General features: G+C 37.3%; 2 protein-coding genes across 2 annotated transcripts; one reads left to right on the forward strand and one right to left on the reverse strand.

Moving 5' to 3' along the window:
- Window positions 1-2,952: 2,952 nt before the first annotated feature.
- Window positions 2,953-10,799, reverse strand: LOC139120654 (uncharacterized). The gene is made up of 2 exons (XM_070685180.1): window positions 10,687-10,799; window positions 2,953-4,841 (listed from the first exon to the last, which is right to left on the reverse strand). The coding sequence occupies exon 2, from the start codon at window positions 4,823-4,825 to the stop codon at window positions 2,996-2,998; it is 1,830 nt and encodes a 609-aa protein (XP_070541281.1). The 5' UTR covers window positions 4,826-4,841; window positions 10,687-10,799; the 3' UTR covers window positions 2,953-2,995.
- A 15-nt stretch (window positions 10,800-10,814) lies between these two features.
- Window positions 10,815-20,868, forward strand: LOC139120656 (synaptobrevin homolog YKT6-like). The gene is made up of 8 exons (XM_070685182.1): window positions 10,815-10,954; window positions 12,319-12,542; window positions 15,650-15,732; window positions 16,435-16,594; window positions 17,203-17,248; window positions 18,040-18,105; window positions 18,785-18,886; window positions 19,517-20,868. The coding sequence occupies exons 2-8, from the start codon at window positions 12,442-12,444 to the stop codon at window positions 19,550-19,552; spliced, it is 594 nt and encodes a 197-aa protein (XP_070541283.1). The 5' UTR covers window positions 10,815-10,954; window positions 12,319-12,441; the 3' UTR covers window positions 19,553-20,868.
- The last annotated feature ends 237 nt before the right edge of the window (window positions 20,869-21,105 follow it).

A 21,105-nucleotide genomic window follows, 5' to 3' on the forward strand; every position in this document is an offset into this window, starting at 1 on the left:
AAACTTGCTATGTACATTGAAGATACTATGATATAACATTATTGAAAATCATTAAGCAGTTTTACTTCAGCCAATTCCTTATTTACATTTTTAATGAACTTCACTAATTAGGGATATATATCTGAATTGATTCGACCGAAGTGGATGAATCTTGCAACATATATTGAAGATACTATAAAACAACATTATTAAAAGTCATCGTTTACTTCAGCCAATTCCTAATTTGCATATATAATGAACTTTCCTAATTAGGGATATTTATCTGTATTGACTAGACCAAATTTAACAAAACTTGCTATGTACGTTAAAGATACTATGATACAGCATTAAAAGTCATTAAGCATTTTTACTTTAGCCGATTCCGTATTTGCAAATTTAATGAATTTTCCTAATTAAGGATATTTATCTGTCTTGACTAGACCAAAGTTGATGAACTGCTTTGTACATTAAAGATACTATGATACGACATTATTGAAAGTCATTTAACATTTTTACTTCAGCCAATTCATAATTTGCATATTTAATGAGAACATTTCAGTCAATTCCTAATTTGCATATTTTAATGAACTTTCCTGATTGGGGATATATACTGGGATTTAAAATTAATCTGTGGTGAATATTATTCATTATGTTGATCATAACACTTTCAATGAAGTTGCAAACATGTGGCAAAGGTTCAAATTTACACATAACTGCAACATATAATTAAACACGTGAGCATTTTCAGTTCATATCTGGTCTGCAAAGTTGTTTGAAATCACTTGCCAACAGGGTTCTAAGATATTTCCCTTTTCATAGTGCATTCTGTGATCAATTTCCTTTTCATAGTGCATTCTTTGATCAAAGTGTGGCATCTTCATCATCTTGTACATCGCTATCAATATCACTGCTACTATCACTGTTAATTTTATGGTATTCATACCCAATAAATAATCTACAAATGATTTTGGAAAAGGATCCAAAGTAAAGCACTAAGCTCTATTGGTGAAGAAATTTTGTTGTCAGAAATATACGTGCTGAAGCAAACAATCTGTTCGGAGTGAAAAGTAGATCTTTTGTTTGTCAAAGCAACTCTACTGATTTTGTTCCTGTCTGGTCACTTAAAAAAATGGTGTGACAATATTCACAAAGTCTCTTGAACAATTCAGTATATAATCCATATACAAGCAGTTTATAGACAAGTATTGGACAGGGAGTGTATTGGCAAGAGCATAAAGGATATATCAAAAGAAAAAAAATTTAAACATTTTTTGGAGGAAATACGAACTATTCTTCCTTCAAATATTGTTTTGATTTTTTTTTTCTGTTGATTTATCCTTCCTTTTTGCTCTTGCCAATACACTCTTGTCCAATATTTGACTATAAACTGCTTGTATTTATGGATTATGTGTAGTGATCTTGAAAGCTTCAACATGAAGTGATTGAAATGGCGGAAATAAGTAGAAAGACTATCATTACAGTGTCTCTCATTGAATGTAGGTATTGACATAGACAAAGATGCTATGGATATATGTGACAAGTTGGACCAAGTTACATGAGGGATGGGTGATTTAATATCTAGGGGTCTTGCAAAATGTTTGAATAAAAAGAACCCAAATGACAGAAAATTTTTGTCAGCAGGCCAAAGTCAATCAGAAGTAATTTCCCTTTTGGCACACTCTTTCAGCACTTTTTGTCAATTTTTTCAGCAATTTCATTTCAAGTACCTCTCTGGCCCTAAATATCAAAGAGTATGAATACCATGTTACCTTTATTTATAATTAAGAGGCAACATTTGAAAAACTTTTGAAACGTTTGCACTGGTCCTCAGCAAATAATTCTCACTAAAGCTGGTTGAAATGCCTGTTAATTTGGTCAGTAAATACAGCCGTTTTGGCCAAGCAGTTTTGTATGTGGCTTCTAAATGGGTGTTGTACGTTGCGAGTTCGAACCCAATTGAAAACACGGTAGTTATATCATGTGAGCACCACATGCTTAATTCTTTGGTCTTTTACATCATGACTTGTCTACAAAAGTTCTCTACATGGACTGATTGCATTGTTAGAAAAATTATTTAGACGACTGCAGCCAAAGAATTTCGTTGTCATGTTGTATGTCGTACAGTGTCAACAAAAATATTTGAAAATCATTCCAAGTTCAACAGTCACTCTCCTTGAAAGCATTGAACAAGAGACATAATTAATTGAACTCCATGAACTTTATTAACTTTAAATCACACAATAAACTTAATCTATATAACTCTTCAAACATGCTAGTATACAGATACACAAAAACAAATCAAGGGTCAACAATGCTTGTAATTGTCACTTACTGTCCACGCATTTGAACCTTTCTTGCTGGCACTCAAAGCCATGTGTGTATCACCTTTGCTTTGTTATCTGTATATTTTTGCTTTGGCAGTTGGATTGATATTTGATGCTGATTCTGCTGTTGTAGCCACCTGCTTTGGTTTTCTTTTATTGCTCCTGGAACACTCGCTTAAATTTCAAAACACACCACTGAAGTTTCAAAGTTCTCTTGTGAAGATCGAGTTACCAACCTGCTAAATGTCCTGTAGGGGATAGATTATTCTGTCGTAAGTTGAACACGAGAGTATAGTAGCTTTGGTGTTTTCAGGTATGGGTCTGAATAAGTTCTGCTCGCTGGAGGGGTGTCTATGCGTCACCAGCACTCCAGCAGGGGTTGTAGAGGGCACAAATCTGTTTACAGTACACTCTTCCCCGTCTTGTTGAGCAGGCCAAAGCTGTACCCGCAAACTGGAAGAGATTGAAGTGAGCAAACAAAACACAAAACAAAAAAAAACAAGAGACAAAAGTACACAGAACCTTCTTCTAGGTCTTCCGAGTGGGACTATTCCCAGTGGGGCTCCCTTCTCTGAATGGGATGTTCTGTACTGGCTGTGTGGATCTTTGTGGCACAATACCACATGGGGCTTTACCTTGGGTATATGCCCCCTTATGGTACGAATCACTCCCAGATCTTCAAGCCTTCCTTCTCAACACCGGTATAGATGGCGGGTGTTGGCCATCGCCGTCTGCAGTAGCTGCTGGACATCGCCACTGCGGTGTTTTACCACCACCAGTGCTACATCACCAATATATGCAGGGGTGTTAAATCGCTGACCTGGTCTGGGCATCAGGTAGGGCGAGTCTGTTTCAAGGAGGATCCGGTCATTGGGGATTTGGCTCAAAGCATTTGCCTGCACACAGTCAAAGCTGGCCACCATTGCTGAAAAACTAAAATAGCAATTGGGGAATGCCTGGCTCCACCGTCTGAAGGTATATATGTTCCCCATGAAGTTGTGAAGATGTATCCGTTGCAAGGGGTCACATGCTTCCCTCATGGACAGTAGAGCTAAAGCGTATGTGTCGGAGGCATACTTATCTTCCTCAGTGCCACAAATATGGAGTATAATGGGCTTGTTGGGATTTGCTAGCTTAAGGAGTTCACGGAAGGCCTGCTCCTGCCAAAGCCATCTATCGCTGCTCACCGTTCTATCAAGACCGATTTCCCCTAGGGCTGCCACATGTGGGGATGCAACAAAACTCCGGATTTTCCGGAACACCTGCATGCCCGCGTCAGCAGCCACCTTGGGGTGGAGACCAACAGCCACTTTCCACCCTGGTTCCCGAACCAGGTCTTGGGGGTAGCATTCTGGGTCGCTGTAGACTTCGACACCTCCGACCACTTGGACAGGAACCAGTGGTCGAACACCAGGGTTTGCGGAGATCAGCTGCGACGAGGTTGTGAACCCGCTACCCCTTCGGAATTGGTTAATAGCCTGATCTAGGTGAAAGTGAGCATCCATGGCTTGAGGTAGTAACGGTCCCCTGGTGATGACGGCTTCTTGTCTTCTGCTCACCTGGAGGGATGCGAGTCTCTCCAGAGCTGCTGCTGCTGCTGCTGCTGCTGCTGGTCGGTGGGGAGGTTCCTCGATGGCTTTGCCCTTCCACTTTCTGACTCTCTCCCTATCAAGGGGGGTCAAGTCAGACAGCAAAACTGCAATGACCCTCCAGTGGACCAGCACTGCGGGAGTGCTTGGTGGGCTCAGCCGAAGCTTCCTGGGTACCTCCCAGTCCATTCTGCGGCACAGGCCCTCGATTGTCCGCTGGCAGCCTTCAGTGATTTTGGCACTGAGTGGGACTCTCGCAGACCCATGGGCCAAGAAGTATTCGAACAAGGCCACTATGGGCATACTCGGGCCGACCAACTTGCCAGTGAGGAATTCCAGGAGGTCAATTATGGAATCATAATCAACACACCTGGGGTCCTCTCGGAGGCATCGGGGGAGATGTTTCCGAAAGCAGTGCTCCTTGACTCCCTTTGATTCATGGAGGCATCCGGGGAGGGGGCATGGAGTGGGTTTGCGTGGGAAGAATGTTCCAGCTCCCTTCTCTCTCTCTTTCCATGGGCTGGTCTCCTCCTCCTTGCATTGCTTTTCATTCCTGTTCTTGCCTTCCCTCTCCTGGTTTTCCTCGCTGATTCTCCTAGCAAGCCGTTGGCGCCGTTGTCTCCGTTTGGAAGCCTTGGTCAGTTTTGGCTTGACCACTATTCCCACTGGCTCCAAGCTTTCCATGGTCTTCCCCTGGTCCCCAATGGGCTGGCCTGTTGCACCCGACAATGTGGAGATGGCCTGTTCCCTTTGGGTTGCCTGGGGTCGACGGCTGGTCTTGCTTGGGGTGGGCGGTGGGGGCATGAGCCATTTGTCAAAGTGGGGATCTGTTCTGGACACTGCAGCTACTGGGGGCTTGATGACATAATCCTCAGATGAGGTGTCCTCCGAATCAGATGTGAATTGGAACAGGTGAGTGCTTGATGTTGCCATTCTCGTCGACAACACACTGAAAAGAAACAGAAAAGAAACAAATTTAAAAATCATACAAATCAATGCAGCTTGGGCAGAGGAAATCACCCCAATGTGTTTTTCTAGAGGTGTCATTCCCCAGTATTGTGAAGACCAAGTTACCATTACGTGCTCCTGTAGGGGGTAGTCACTTCTCACGAGTAGGTTGACATCCCTTCAGTAGTTCTTGAGATACCGGGTTTACAGACAGACACACACACACACACACACACACAGACATCGGTAAACCATATGCTCATTTGTGTGTGAACACGTGAGCAAAAAATTGAAGATTTCATCAAATTTCAATATATCACACTAGGACAACCCCTAGGAACCTGTATACCAAATATCAAAGGCATCAGACAAGTAATTTTTGAGAAACACATTTTTTGACCAAAAATGGCACAAATTGCACAAAAAATACAAAATTGCAGATTTCATCATATATTCAATACCTCATATTAAGTTCATCTGTAGGAACCTGTATACCAAATATCAAAGCTGTCAGACAAGCGTTTTTTTTTTAAATAAAAATTTGACCAAAAATGACCAAAAAATTCCTTAAAAATACAGATTTGCATATTTTATCACAATTTGAACAAATCCAAGTTGGGTTATCCCTAGGGACCTGTATATCAAATATCAAAGCTGTCTGACCAGCGGTTATGAAGAAGATTTTTTACCAAAAATGCCTTTTTTGGCGCTAATTTGCATATTTTCAACAATATCAAAAAATTTAAAACCAGATATGAACTGTAAATGCTCACGTGTTTCATTATATATTGCAGTTATGTGTAAATTTGAACCTTTGCCACATGTTTGCAACTTCATTGAAAGTATTACGATCAACATAATGGACATAATTCACCACAGATTAACTCTATAGGTCATTAAGTATTCAAATATGTAATTAGCTGAAAAAAATATTAATTTCTTTGACTACTGTCATTGTATCACCACTTTATATAGCAAGTGTAATTGCCTTTGGTCAAGTCCTTCAAACTATATATTCCAAACTTTGAAAGCTCATTAGATATGCAAACTATAAATTAGCTGACATGAAAACTTAAATGCGAAATGTCTTCCAATATTGATATAACTGGTATAATCATCAATGTACATAGAATGTTATGCCAATTTTGATCAAATAAATCCATGGCAAGTATATATCCCTAATTAGGAAAGTTCATTAAATACAAAAATTAGAAATTGGCTGAAGCAAAAATGCTTAATGCCTTTCAATAAAGTTAGCCTACATAATAGTATCTTTAATGTACATAGCAAATTTCATCAATTTGGTCATGTAAATTCAAATATATATCCCTAATTTCAAAAAATCATTAAATATGCAAATTAGGAGCTGGATGAAGTAAAAATACTTAATGACTTTCAATAATGTCGTTAATGTACATAGCAAGTTTCGTCAACTTTGGTCTAGTCAATACAGATAAATATCCCTGATTATGAAAGTTCATTAAATATGCAAATAAGGAATTGGCTAAACTTCAAATGCTTAATGACTTTCAATAATGTTCTATTATAGTATCTTTAATGTACATAGCCAGTTTCATCAACTTTGGTCTCGTCAATTCAGATAAATACCCCTAATTAGGAAAGTTCATAAAATATGCAAATTAGGAATTGGCTGATGAAAAAATGCTTAATGACATTTAATCATATTCTATCATAGTATCTTTAATGTACAAAGCAAGTTTCATCAATTTTGGTCATGTAACTTCAAATATATAGCCTTAATTTCAAAAGGTCATTAAATATGTAAATTAGGATTTGGATGAAGTAAAATGCTTAATGACTTTCAATAACGTTAAATCATAGTATCTTCAATATGCATACCAAGTTTTGTCAATTTTGATCAAGTAAATCCAGATATATACTCCTAATTAGGAAATTTCATTAAACATACAAATTAGTAATTATCTTTCAGGTCACCCCTTAATATCTTTCAAAGCTGATATATCTTGGTGTGATCAACATTTGTAGCGAATCTCATCAAATTGTGTGTAGTCGTTGTCAATATATATCAGTTTTTTCTAAAATCATTAATTATGCAAATGAGCAAAAAGTAAGCAAGCCACACCCACCAAAAACTAATCAGTTCTTGCCATTTGCAAACTGAATCTATGTACCAGATTTGATTCTGATCTGATGAGCCGTTTTTGAGATATTGAGTACACAGACAGACAGACAGACAGACATCGCTGCGACATATGCCCACGTGTGTCAACACGTGAGCAAAAAACTGTTTCTCATAATCATATTTTACTTCTACACAACAAATATCAAATCAGTAAGTACTGTGGTTCTCAAGATATTTGAGTGGACGGATGCCTCACACACGTACATACATACACACATACTGTGTATACAGACTGACGCCGGACGGATACCCATCCCAATATCTTCTATAGACTATAGTCTATAGTAGCTAAAAATCGCTAGTTTATACTTATAACTTCAATACATTATATCGAGATAAATCTTAGATAACTGTACACCAAATATCAAAGCTATCAGATCAGTAGTTTTTGGATAAAAAAATTTTTGACCAAAAATTGGGAAAATTGCCCCAAAATTACAAATATGACAATATCAATACAATTTGTACAAACTTGACTGAGGTCATCCTGAGGAACATGAATATTAACTTTAAGAGCGATCAGACGAGCGATTTCAGAGAACAAGATTTTTTGACTAAAAACAGAAAAAAATACCCTAAAAATACAAACATGCAAATTTCACCTCAACTTGTGCACACATAATTGAGAATACCTAAAGGAATCCGCATGCTAAGTTTCAACCCAATCTGACCAATGCTTACTGAGTTTAGCCATTTGCAGGATTTTTCCTTTTTTCCTCTCATTTGCATATTTTTGGCACTGATATGTTCATTTGAACAAATTCATATCTCCACCCCTGGGTGCATCTGTACACCAAATACTAAGACAGCAGCCATAGCGGTTTAGGAGTTTTTGATCTGTACAGACTAACATACACACAGACCCCATTTTGCCACCTTATAAGAATACCTCCCATCTGCATATATACATATGCACATATAGGAGCTAAAAAAAATCAATCAATCAATCAATCTTTTATTACTCAAACAAACAAACACAGAGTGTGGTATGGCACATTTCAGATGAAAGAACTACATGTTCAACACTGAACACCATCAAATTGATAAAATCAGTTCAATATTGCTGGTAAATTTTGTAGCTTCACTAATCACGACTATGGTCAAAGTTTATCAGTTGATCTACTGTACTATGGTGATCAGAGACCATGGGCCTATTCAGTGGTCCTGGAGCCGAAACGACATGAAAATGACAAAATCATGCAAATCACCCATAAAAGTTATGGAATAAGCGTTTGTATAGTTAACCAAACTGGATATATTTTTCACAGATTTTTTTTAGAGTTAAAGTGTTATATGGACCACGGTCCTTAAAATAAGCTCATTGGTTTGTGGCATTACCTTAAACTGTCGAGGTTTTGCCTGGGTATTTGGGTCGGACAGTGGCAATTTTTTGGCCGTCGGACCTGCATACCCAGGCAAAACTTTGAGCTACAGCACTGCAGCTAGAGCTGCCAGCAGGTAAGCCATGCGTACAATGATCCCAGTGTTGTACAGCCTCCCTTTACAACACCAGGAATACACAGTAGGGTGACCGGACGAGAGGCCCTGATATTCCTTAACAATGGGGCTGACATGAAAAACTCTGAGAGTGAATGCTCGAAATCGAAGGCTTAAAGTGGGGCTTAGGTAGTGATAAGTTGTACAATTCCCCTTTAAGTATGCAACAGTTGTGCACATTTATGTGTGTGAACAAGGTAATGGTGACAAAATCTTGAAGTTTACGAACACACTTTGTCAACAAACGTCAGAGGGGATATGCCATCTTGGAAGTTGTCTACTCAGACGAAAATGGCATTTCACAGTGAATGTTGTAAAGACTAGGAAGTCAAAATGAGTGCAAAAATTTCCAAGAAACATCTTTTTTCTTCTGACAAACTACTGACGAAATTTTCACTTTGAAACGTCTATGACTTTTGGCATGGTTTAATTCCAAGAAGGAATAGCCATGCGGGCAAATTGTACCTTAGATATTTTTCTACTGGTTCTATGCTCTAAAAGGCTCAGCTATGCAGCACAAATTAGCGCCCACTGTTTTCCCAAAGCAGGAAGTAATGTTTGCAATAGTGTTGTACTTGATCAATGTGCTTTTTCACCTGTGCGCACCTGTCATTGACCAGAAACAATGGCTTGTATCCATGATACTGGAAACACAAAGGTCAGCGTGACATCAATCTTCCATTTTCTTTCACTGGACTTACCGTACTCGTCCGAGTATAAGCCCCTGCTCGTGTATAAGCCCCCCTACTGATTTTAGAGGATTTTAGAAAATGCATTACATCCGTGTATAAGCCCCTACCCTAGTGTAACTCAAATACAGAAAGGTTAGGAGAGTATATTTGGTCATTTAACGTGGTAAAATTGATTTAGATAATAAAGAAACTATTAAAAGATGTTAAAACAATGGGAAACTGGAGTTCCCTTGACAATATCGTAAGGAAAATGACACGTTTTTCCAGTACTATCTTGATTCTTTGACCCTACTCACCCCCGTCGCCTAAATAGAATAGTCTCACTCACGTCCGCCATTGTTTATTTTCATTCACGGCCACGATGTTTTCAAGCTTGAAACATGCAGTTTCTTTTGTTTGAAGCAATTATCCTTTCATTTGTGAAGACTTTTCCTGGTGACTATTACAATTTTCACTGCTATGTTGTTGTTTTCACAAGATGTAGACAGTTTGATATTGGAATATTAAGTTGCCTTTCGATGTGGGCAATGCATGCCTGTTCACATTTATACTACACTACTGTTGATCAGCAGCATACATGACGTCTTTGTTTCAAGTTTTGGGTTTCTTTCGACGCTGAAATTTCACCAAAATGTCACTTCTGTATTCAGAGATTGTACAATCAATTTCTTTGGATGTGTAAGTCGATTTTGAAAGCGATAGAAAGATCGAGTGGTGTTGAAAAAAATCGTGCATAAAATTAGCATAAATTAAGCGTCCATGCCAGATAACATGGGGTTGCTCGAGTATAAGCCCCTCCCCTAGTTTTACCGCTGTTTAGTGTTGCCGAACCGGGGGCTTATACTCGGACGAGTACGGTATATACCTATCCACAGTCCCTCTAGAGTGGTACACATGGCTTTGCCATGAAGGTAGAAAGAGTTAAAGATCTACCTCCATGGTTTTGCCGTCATCGCAAGGTGTCCAGCTACAAATTGTATAGCCCTGCGTACAGGTCTGTGTGTTCACGGCGTTATACGGCCTCCACCACAGGCCGTATAACGCCGGGAAACACACAGACCTGTACGCAAGGCTACAAATTGTATAGCTACAGTACAGTAACTCGAGGTTTTGCCTGGGTATTTGGTCTTTTGACGTCAGACCCAAATACCCGGGCAAAATCTCGAGCTACTACAGTACAGTATACAGTACTGCACCTACAATTTGTACTGCAGCTATGCAGACACAGTCACCCTATTTACCCTGTAGTGTAGCTACCATAGGCGACCGTGATCCGTACCACAGGCGTGCTGTTTTCTGGGTAGTTTCTATAAGTGTAGTTTATTCTACGTTTCGACGTTCTCTTCCGTAGCCTACGGAGAGAACGTCGAAACGTAGAATAAACTACACTTATAGAAACTACCCAGAAAACAGCACGCCTATGATCCGTACCTAGTGCTTGCTGCAGAACTGCGGCTACGTGTGACAAACTTGAGCTGTATAAATTAACTTACAAAAGCTAAAAGGTACAAATACCACTAAAAAGATAATGCATGTGATGAAAGGTTCTGGCAGTGTCATGAGATTATCGTCGCTGATTACGTCTTGTTGTGTTCATTGGAGAGCAGGAAACAAACAACAAACTACTGCTGCGTTACCAAAACGAGGCGTATTTGACGTCATATCCTCATATAGGGGTTTTCTCATTTTGACAACAGACGAACCAAGTTCCACGTCAAAGAAGACAACAAAGCTGGAAAAGGCGACTTCTTACACATCTAGGTAGGTCGTCTGACTTTTTTGCTCCGTAGAGGTTCTTTAGTAGCACCGAGGTGCGAAAGATTGGTTTTAGGATCGTCAAAATCACCGAAATCTGCAACGGAGCTGAACCCACCTCAATCCGAGCACAGTGACATTGTATGAAACAGGTACATTCATTAGGCTCATGTAGTTTCGGCATCTGTGACTCTCGGTATGAGGATTAAAATTTGGGCGACCGTTTGTGTTGGAGCCCATAATATAACAATTGCATTGGCCCACAATTCCCATGAGATTACCATTTTTCAATCAGAATGCTGAACTATTAAAGATTGGGGATGGTCTTTTTAATTTGTGTACTCAAATACAAGAAGTGGTATGGTAGAATCATTTGCATTGTCAACCCACTGACTTCATTTACTCGCCTCTCACATTGGGGAGTTGACATCGCATCGCGGTTGGTGTGAACACTAAGAAAGTATTCAAAAGAGAAACTAGTTTTAATCATGTAGAAATTACCGTGCATGACATTCTGCTGAATAAACATGATGTCATTGGCAAAGATAACAAAATATTGAAGATCAATTTTTTTAACCCCAGCTGAAACAAACCGTGTGTGATTAGCCCTGCGTATGATGCTGTATGTTCCCAGCAATAAACGACCTCCCACCACATCCCTGCTGACTCTCACAGGAAAACATGGTGACGGCATTCCTGATTTGGACCGCGCACGAAAAACTACCTTTTCTAACTATTTTCCGCCGAAATCAACTACCCGATTAACTCAATTGCTCACAGACTGCAAAAAAATTTGCTCTCATGACGTCCAAAACCATTAGTTTACCAGTGATTCATGGTCAAGGGTCCAGTGGCTGGCCATATCTAGCATGAACGTATTTGATGGCTGGACCCTTGACCGTAGATCGCTCGTAAACTAATGGTTTGGTGCATGATTCATGGTCAAGGGTCCAGTTGCCGGCCATATCTTGCATGAATGTATTTTCCTATGAGAGTCAGCAGGGCCATGGTGGGAAGCCATACAACGCCGGGAACACACAGCATCGTACACCCGGCTAGTGTGTGATGCATGGAAGGAGCTTGGTATGTTGGATCTTCCTACCTCCTCGGTGTCAGTCTGTATGTAATAAATGCATTTAAATATTGCAGATTCATTGTAAACTAGCCATGCACATCACTGGTGCCAGTCTTGTAAAGCTTTTTTCAATCGTGGTCTCCTTCACAAAAGAGTAGTTTGAATACATGCCTGTTGCTAGTGTTACAGATGTATTGAACATAACATGCATTTCAAGAAAACAGTATTACTTCCATCTAGTTTGAAGAAGGTAAACCTCATGCAATAATGTGTACCAAACTTTTCTATTTTTCAGTGACATTACTTTGGAACAGAAACTTTCCCAATAAGTTGATTTCTTCAGTTGAAAGTAATAAGACCGTCACGCCTGATTTCAATTCCATAAAAGATCTACTGACGTTCTAAAGATTCTACCACCATGAAGCTGTACGCTCTAACAATTCTCTATAAGGGTGCAAAAGTTGTAACCTTGAAAGCTGGGTATGATTTGTCAACATTTGGTTATTTTCAGAAATCAAGGTAAGTTTTATAGCATCAGTTTAACATTTAGAGACATTAACACCTCATCCTATCACTGATTTAGGTTATGTGCAAGTATACATATTTTGTTTTGTGAATTAATTCAAGTTGGTTCACCTTTTGCCAGGCAGAGATACACACTCAAAGACAAGAGTAACAAATACCAGGTACTGGAAACAGTTATGTATTTGTGTTAAAGCTAATAAAAATTGTTTTATTTATCATGTTGTCAGGATTTTGAAAAACATTGGTTTGGTCTGCTATAATTTCCAGATTAATTTCACATTTTCACAACAAGACTTTGGCAAACCTTTATTCTTATGAATCGATTTGATACAGGAAAATGGAAAGGGTCAAATAAAATGCACATGCAAGGGACACCAGCTGTTATGACGGTTGTTTTACTGATGATTGACAAATATGTCAAGCTTTTGCACTGTCCTTGCTATAAATTTATTTAGTTATATTTTATCATGTTTGGTTCTCATACAGTATACTTTGATTGCCAATGACAAAATTTAAATTTCAAATTTTGATTCAATTGCCATAAAATATGTGCGCTTTCAGGGAACACATGTTACACTCAAGTAACATATGTATGTTAAACCGGTATAGGTATGTCCAAAGCATTGTACTATTATGTAATTATATGGTAATAGTGTCAGTAATTATATGCAAGCAGACAGGTTTTGTTAGCTACTATAGACTATAGTCTATAGAAGCTATTGGGATGGGTATCCGTCTGGCGTCCGTCGTCAGTCTGTATGTATGTATGTATGTATGTATGTATGTATGTATGTATGTATGTATGTATGTATGTATGTATGTATGTCCGTTTGTGAGGCGTCCGTCCACTCAAATATCTTGAGAACCGCAGTACTTACTGATTTGATATTTGTTGTGTAGATGAAAAATATGATTTTGAGAAACTATTTTTTTTAATTTTTTGATATTGTTGAAAATAGGCAAATTAATGCCAAAAAAGGTGTTTTTGGTAAAAAATCTTCTTCTTCATAACCGCTGGTCAGACAGCTTTGTTATTTGGTATACAGGTCCCTAGGGATAACCCAACTTAGATTTGTTCAAATTGTGATGAAATATGCAAATGTGTATTTTTAAGGAATTTTTTTGTCATTTTTGGTCAAAGTTTGACTTACATTGTATGTAATTCTTGTACTGTATAAACCCTATCAATTCACCCAGAAAAAAATAATTAATATGATTTTAAATAATTGAATTAATTAGGAAATCATCAAAGCCAAATAATTTTAGTGTGGAATTATCAGAAAGTTCAACTTTTTTGGACAGTTCATAGTGAATTGAGGATTTAAACATGTAAAGGCAACTTTCCTGAATCCCAACTTTGATATATTCTGAACCACCATTTATGTTATCTAAAAGAAATTGCTCATAATAGTTTGTCATGATAGGGTGGTCAAATAAATAGAGATAGAGAAAGTTCTAATTTCCATTTATGGTTGACTTGGTAAGGATAAAATAAGATTACCTTTTGAGGAAAAAAATAGAGTGGTCAATTAAAAGAGTGGTCAAAGTGATAGGGTTTTTATGGTAAAGCTGGGCTGTAAGATTTCTCATGTGCTATTTATAGCAATTATGCAATCTGTGTAAACAGTGCATTAAAAGTGTAACATGATTCCTTATAATGCTTTGATGACCTTGAACTTCTTAAGTTTCAAACATTTGTCTCTTCAGTGTGCTTTCTCTGAGTACGTACAGTCTCAACTATTCAACAGAACTTACTTACAATGTTAATTTGAAAGTTAAAATGTGCTTGGTTTAGGATGAAAATACTGATATTAAAAGATAATCAGCTCAAGATTCTTTATAACCTCACAGATATGCTGTTTTTTTATGACGTAAATCTTGATTGAAGCAAGTCTTGTTTACTTTAATTAGAATGTAATTAACTCTCATTTATTTGCTATTATAGACTAATATAGTCTGATGAAATATGCAAATCTGTATTTTTACAGAATTTTTTTTCCATTTTTGGTCAGGCCATCCTGAAATTAGCTATCAAAGATATCCACCTTCTTCATCAATACATGTGTCACAAAAGGTTATTCTCTACATAACTCAGCAGAGCTCTGTCAACTGTTGAGTCGCTTGTCTTTTCAAAACCACTGGTCAGACAGCTTTAATATTTGGTATACAGGTCCCTAGGATGACCTTAGTGAGATAATTTCATACAGTCAGGATATACTTAATTTTGTATCCATGTCTATAGTAGCTTCAGGGACTTTGGCCCTATGTTTAAGAATTTCAGTCATGTTTGAAAAATATTTTCAAAGCACCAATATCTGGTGAATGAAATGAGACACCAGTCATTGCCTTTATAGCCCAGTACTCAGTGTTTCATCAAGGATGGCATCAACAGGGGGGATTTTCCCCCTTTACCAGAAAATTTAGGGGGGATTTCACCAGTTCACGTGTTCTACTTGTATCTCTAAGGTGTGACTGGCACCATTTCATTTGGGGGGAGGGGGGCCTGTCCCCCTAGACAAATTACTAGGGGGTGCCAACATGTCAGCAGAGGGGGAATCCCCCCATCCCATGTCTAGATGAAACACTGAGTACTATATCCATAACCAATTCAAAAATGGTGCACATGGTGAAACTAATAATGGAAGAGACAACCACTGGTATTGATATTGAAAATGCCCATTTATATAGAATGCCATGTTATGGATTATACTTTACTGGGAAATGGTGGGAAAAAGCACAAATGATTGACTTTGTAAAATTTAGTTTCCTTGGCATGATGTCAGAATGAGTAGTATTATTTGCCAACTCCTTGCATTTGCTACATTATACAATGCTGTTTATTGTTGACAAATGAATTCCAGTCCAAATCAAATTCTTTTGGCAACAATAATATTTAATCCTAAAAGTTACAGTTGTTGTCATTTCAATGCTGTAAAAAGGTTGTAAAAGTTATCTAGGTGTATCACTCATTTCTTTACGAAAATAATTTTTGTTTGTTTCAGTGTATGTGATTTTGATACTTTACGCATGATACAGTATAGTGAAGCGTATGCAGATTTTGTTAATGTATCATATTTTTTATCTACGTGTTTATCAAACAGTGTCCAAGAGTTTATGAAATTTACAAGTCAGATTATTGTAGAAAGGACACAGCCAGCACAGAGGACATCTGTCAAACAAGAGGGTTAGTACAGATTCAGTGATTCTAGGTCTCAGCTTTATCTACAATATCTAATATTGATCATTTATGGATCTATGACATCCTTTCATTGCAATGTAGGTTGATGTAATATGAGAGTCAGGGATCAGAATAAACTCTCTATATAGTACATATCAATGAATGATCTGTGTCCTGGAACAACTTTAAAATATATACTTACCGTATGGTAGATCAATGGTTCCGCTGATCTTTCCATGATCATACTGTGGACTGATGCTGTTATTCTGAATATGTAGACTGGAACTTTAGATTTGAAAATACAGACGAAATGGTTAGCCTCAATCAGAATTTATGGAGGATGTTTAAAAGAATTGGAGTATAATGACATATCTCTATGGATTACAGAATCCAATGAATTTTTGCCAAGTTTTGTGTGCAAGACATGTAAAATTACTCAAGTTGTAATACTGTTTGTAGCCACTACAGGGGTGTTGTATCCACCAGACTGAAATACTTGACTTACCCATTGTTTTCTGTGGTAAAGTTAGCCTGCTGAAAAGGGGAAAAGAATAATAGGATCATAGGTGTATGGGTGCGAATGTAGCATCATAGGGTTGTCTCTGTGTGGTTTCCCTACTTTGTTCAAGTTGACAAGTGCTATGTGTGGCTTATATCTGTGGAAACTTGCTAATTTGAATGTATGTGTTGTTTTATATCTTGCTTCAGAATATAATTGTCATGCATACATCCGATCAGATTCATTGGCTGGTGTACTGATAGCAGACCATGAGTATCCACAGAGAGTGGCTTTCACACTCCTCAGCAAAACTCTTGAACAGTTTGCTACAGAAGTTCCATCACATCTTTGGCCGAGTGCAACAGCAAAGTAAGTCTGAACCGTGTATTTACCAGCCTTTGACACCCTCAACTGAAACCAGGAAAATCCTTCATACCAATATCTTGTTCTGTTTAAATATCAGTGTCATCCGTGACAACATCTCTCATTTGTATGAATGGTCTTAATGTAAACATTGCATTAATACAATATCTTCTTTGTATTCTCTGAAGAATGAAATGTACAGAGACATTTGATATGATATGATATTTTGCATAGGTAACATAACTTGATGATACTTTGATACTTTTGGTTACGTCTTTTCCTGCAAAAGTGCTCTGATATAAAACTGATGAATACAGTGACTTTGTGATGGACAACCGCATTGGGCTTATGTGTTTACCTTGAACACAAGTCAACTAAGTTAGAAGAATATAGACTTTACCTTGTCCCTGTGGTCGCAGTGCCTTTATTCTGTGTCACAAAATTTTAAATTTACATCATGTGCACAAGGAAAACAATTTAAGATGTACAGTATGCTACAAATGCGTGAAAATATCATATTTCTCAACAGTTAAATTAAAACAATAATTTGCTTGAATCAGTGAATCAGTTTTAACTTAAGATGTGTAAGGATTAATATCACTTTCTTTTTTCAGAGACATCAAATTTGAAAACTTGGAGCCCATTCTGTTAAAGTATCAGGTATGCATTTGTTGGTTGAAGTATCTTGAATTTTGTTCCTATTCATACTTACAGTGGTTTACTTTGAAACATTGGCATTAGACGAACGAGAAATATTGTCTATATTGAGGTGTTGCCAACACTGCCGGGTACAATCGACAGCTAAGCAATAACATGAGTCGATTATAAAAAAATCAACTCTGCAAAAGTTGAAACATTGTCTAGCAGACGGTCAGACGTAGTCTAAACAACACCACCGCATATGTCCAAGCACTGTCCAAGTCTTATCACTTGCTTTCAGGTGTAGTTGTTTTGACTACATCTGACCTGCTGTAAGACAATGTTTCAACTTTGGCAGAGTTGATCTCTCTGTGGTCAACTGGAATTTCTGCTCAGCTGATAATTACACCTGACAGTGTTGGCAACACCTCAATTTAGACAATATGTCTACTTCGCGTAATGCCAATGCTTCAAAACAAACCACTGTATATGATGAATTTTGTACGTGCTGTATCCAGTTCAACAATGTTTACACTGTACCACAACATCTTACCACCCTCTGTGGGTCAGCAGTATTCAGCAGATGTAATTTGATGTGTAGCAAAACTGTTGACACAAAACCAATAATGTTGACATAAAATCGATTTCAGAAATTGCACAAATACTAGTTGTGAGCTGTTTAACAGTGCAAAGATATTTTACAGCCAGGAAGACGAACAGCAAATGCACAATTAATGCAATATGTTTTGTAAATAAATTTCATGAATTTATTTTTTTATTTTTTTATTTTATTTAAATTTGTCATTTGGCAGAATCCAAGAGAAGCTGACGCCTTGACAAAAGTACAGGCAGAACTTGATGAAACAAAAATAATAATGGTGAGTTCATACCCAGCAAATGCAAATCAGAGGCAATTTGGATAGTTTTATCTTTGATGTCATTCTGAAAGACTATCGCATCAAAAAAATTGCAGTGCAGTAATTAGGTTTTCAGATATTATACAGTTTTATAAATAAAAATTTTTGTTGGAATAACTTCTATATTACTGAGTTAGAGAGAGGGGAAAGAGATGAAGACCAAAATTAGAGATCAGAGAGATAGAGATAATGAAATGTGAGGGGAGGGGGTTAGGAAGGGAGGGAGTGGCAGGTGATAGCAGTGTGCCCTCAGAGCTTTATTTACATGACACTGACTCAAGAAAGTTTTCCCTGACAAATTTACATACATGTGTATCATGTACTGTAATAAAGCTGACAGAGAGATTTCTGTCAATTCCCCAAATGGTCAAAGTTCGACATTGTCATCATCAAGAGGTTCACTGATGTGTATTACCAAGCAAATGTACCAAAAGTATGAAGTACATGTAGAAAGGTTTTCAGAAATCACTTGGAAAGAGACCAAAGAAATCCAGAGATATCAAGACAGGACTGTGCATGTAAATGGTACTCATTCGCCACTATGATGCACACGTTAGAATTTATTTTGAAAATTATGATTGAGAATTAAAAACAGGTTTGTCAAAAGAAGGGCCTCAACTTCATTCTGTTCCCACTGCAGCACAATACAATAGAAGCTGTTCTACAAAGAGGAGAAAAACTAGATGACCTTGTAGAGAAATCTCAAGATCTCAGTATGCAGTCAAAAACATTCTACAAAACAGTAAGTTATATGTAACTTCTTCCTTTTCTTTATTGTAAAATAAGATTGAAAATCAAGTCTGAGTCAATTTATATAATCAATTTTGACAAAGCGATCGCTTTTGAAATTCATACAATTCCCCAAGATGCAATCAGGAATAGAAGCTAACATAAAAATGTGTCATGATATTACCTGACTCTGCCCATTATTAATTTCCACCATATGTGAATAATTTATTTTCCATTTATGAGAAGATGCTCAGAACCAACAGGGTGAAATATTTTGCTTTTATGACTATTCTCAGTTTGAATGATTTCTCAGCTTGCATCTGGATCGCTTGTATTGTAAGAGACATGCCCACCTTGAAAAATCAAGTGAATTTGTTTTCGTGAAAAAATCCAGTGTATTATGTAAACATACAAGTCAATTCAGTAATTGTGAAATGACGTGTTGCCTTGATTGTAGAACATGTACAGAGTTCTGATTAAAAATTATTAACTGCTTGTGAAATAGCAACAACATTGTATCAACACTCAGCAGTCGTTTCAAATGACAGTTTAAATCAAACTTACTCGTTAGAAGGAAAGTTTCCTTGACTGAATCAGTTTGACTGTCCTCCTTTGATTAATCAATTTCTTTTTCTCTTTTCAGGCAAGGAAAACAAACCAATGCTGTGTTATACTGTGAAGTGTATGGAATATATGGAAATCAACAGGGCTTAATTGAAACCACCATAACTTGTACTTGAAGTCTTTCTGACAGTCTCTTTTGAGAAACCAGTCTACTGGACTTTATTTTATTTATCTTTCCTGCCCAAGACTCCTGTGAATCTGTGAATATAATAATTGTTTCCTGTGATGCCTATGTCTGATTAGCTGGCAGGTGTTCGGACAGATAGGATCTTGTTTGCCTTTTGTGAGAGCTTTGACTGTGGCTGATGCTGATAACCTTGTGAAATGGTGTGTTTTGTAATGAAGCTATGGTCAGTATTTCACAGTCAACTGGCTTTTCTTTTCGTCTCAATTTTTTAAAGCAATGTAGAAAGAAAGCATCTTCAAACTGCCTCAATGTGCAATATTAAAAAACTGTATTTCCCTAAACACCAAATGATAGCTCAACAACACCAGGCCAATCAGAGCAAGCCCCAGAAAAGGTTTATTTACAAATCTTCATATGTGTATTCATATATATAGGAATATCCTCAGAGACTGTCCATCTAACCAAAGAAGTTTATTTAACCCCTTATCACTTTAGCATCGACATATGTAACATTGTACCCCAATGCCAAACCTAGCAGTCTAAATTTGTCATACAAATCGATTGGGTGGTACTATAATTTACTGGTGAATGGGTTTATGCTTGTCTTTGAAAGACAAATGGAAAGGTGTGGGGTACCTATCAATTATGCAGTCATCGTAAGAGGCAGCGAATAGTTATTGGAACAAAATCGCATGTACTTTTCAGTTTTTAATCTTGCATGTTCAAGCTAAGATCAGGATGTGAATCTGTCTATTGGTGGAAAATGACTTTGAATTCTGCTTGTTTTGTAGCTCTGTATCTGTGTACCATGTACCATCATTACATCAGATCTTTATGATTTGTAAGTATTTCCAGAAAAAAGAATTGTAATGATGAGTTAACTTCATACTGACGTCATGAAATAACCATCATTAAACCCATTTCAAGGAACTTTGCTGCTTTGTTTTCCGAAATTTTTTTGATTTTTTTTATCTCAAGTCAGTCATAAAAGTCAACACACAGGAGATACTATAGTATGAGAATATTTATTTGATTTTCAGTTCTTGTGAATTATGAAGATTTACAAAATCACCCAGTAGTATAGGAAAGCATTGAATAGTAAGTTCTGTCACAAACATGAAAGTTACCTGAAAGATTATCCTGATCTATTATAGATATTTTAATTTTTTTTTAAGTTTGCCAACTCTAGTATACCTTCAATGAAGTCAAATAAACTGAAATTGTAGTCTTGTAGTTTTCCACAATTTATTGTCTCATAAATGTATTTGAGAGCTGTCATTTGTTGACAGATATAGTGATAAATACCCCTACTTGTCCTGACCCATTTTTTGACAAGAAATTTTTCATTACTAGCCATAAGCTAAAATTCCTGTATTATTTAATTTCTATTGTATTCCTATTTCCAGTCTCAGAGTTTTGTTTTATATTGATGTGTTACAAGTAATGATAATGCTGATGCCTTGTGTGTTCCACTGATTGCT

The sequence above is a fragment of the Ptychodera flava genome, chromosome 20 (assembly GCF_041260155.1).
Source record: "Ptychodera flava strain L36383 chromosome 20, AS_Pfla_20210202, whole genome shotgun sequence".
Classification (NCBI taxonomy): domain Eukaryota; kingdom Metazoa; phylum Hemichordata; class Enteropneusta; family Ptychoderidae; genus Ptychodera; species Ptychodera flava.

Excerpts from the sequence above, each read along its gene's own strand:
- LOC139120654 (XM_070685180.1), bottom strand. The coding sequence starts at position 4,825 with ATGGCAACATCAAGCACTCACCTGTTCCAATTCACATCTGATTCGGAG.
- LOC139120656 (XM_070685182.1), top strand. The coding sequence starts at position 12,442 with ATGAAGCTGTACGCTCTAACAATTCTCTATAAGGGTGCAAAAGTTGTA. Across the intron at positions 12,543-15,649 it reads GGTTATTTTCAGAAATCAAG|TGTCCAAGAGTTTATGAAAT; the intron begins GTAAGTTTTATA and ends TTTATCAAACAG. Across the intron at positions 16,595-17,202 it reads TGGCCGAGTGCAACAGCAAA|AGACATCAAATTTGAAAACT; the intron begins GTAAGTCTGAAC and ends TTCTTTTTTCAG.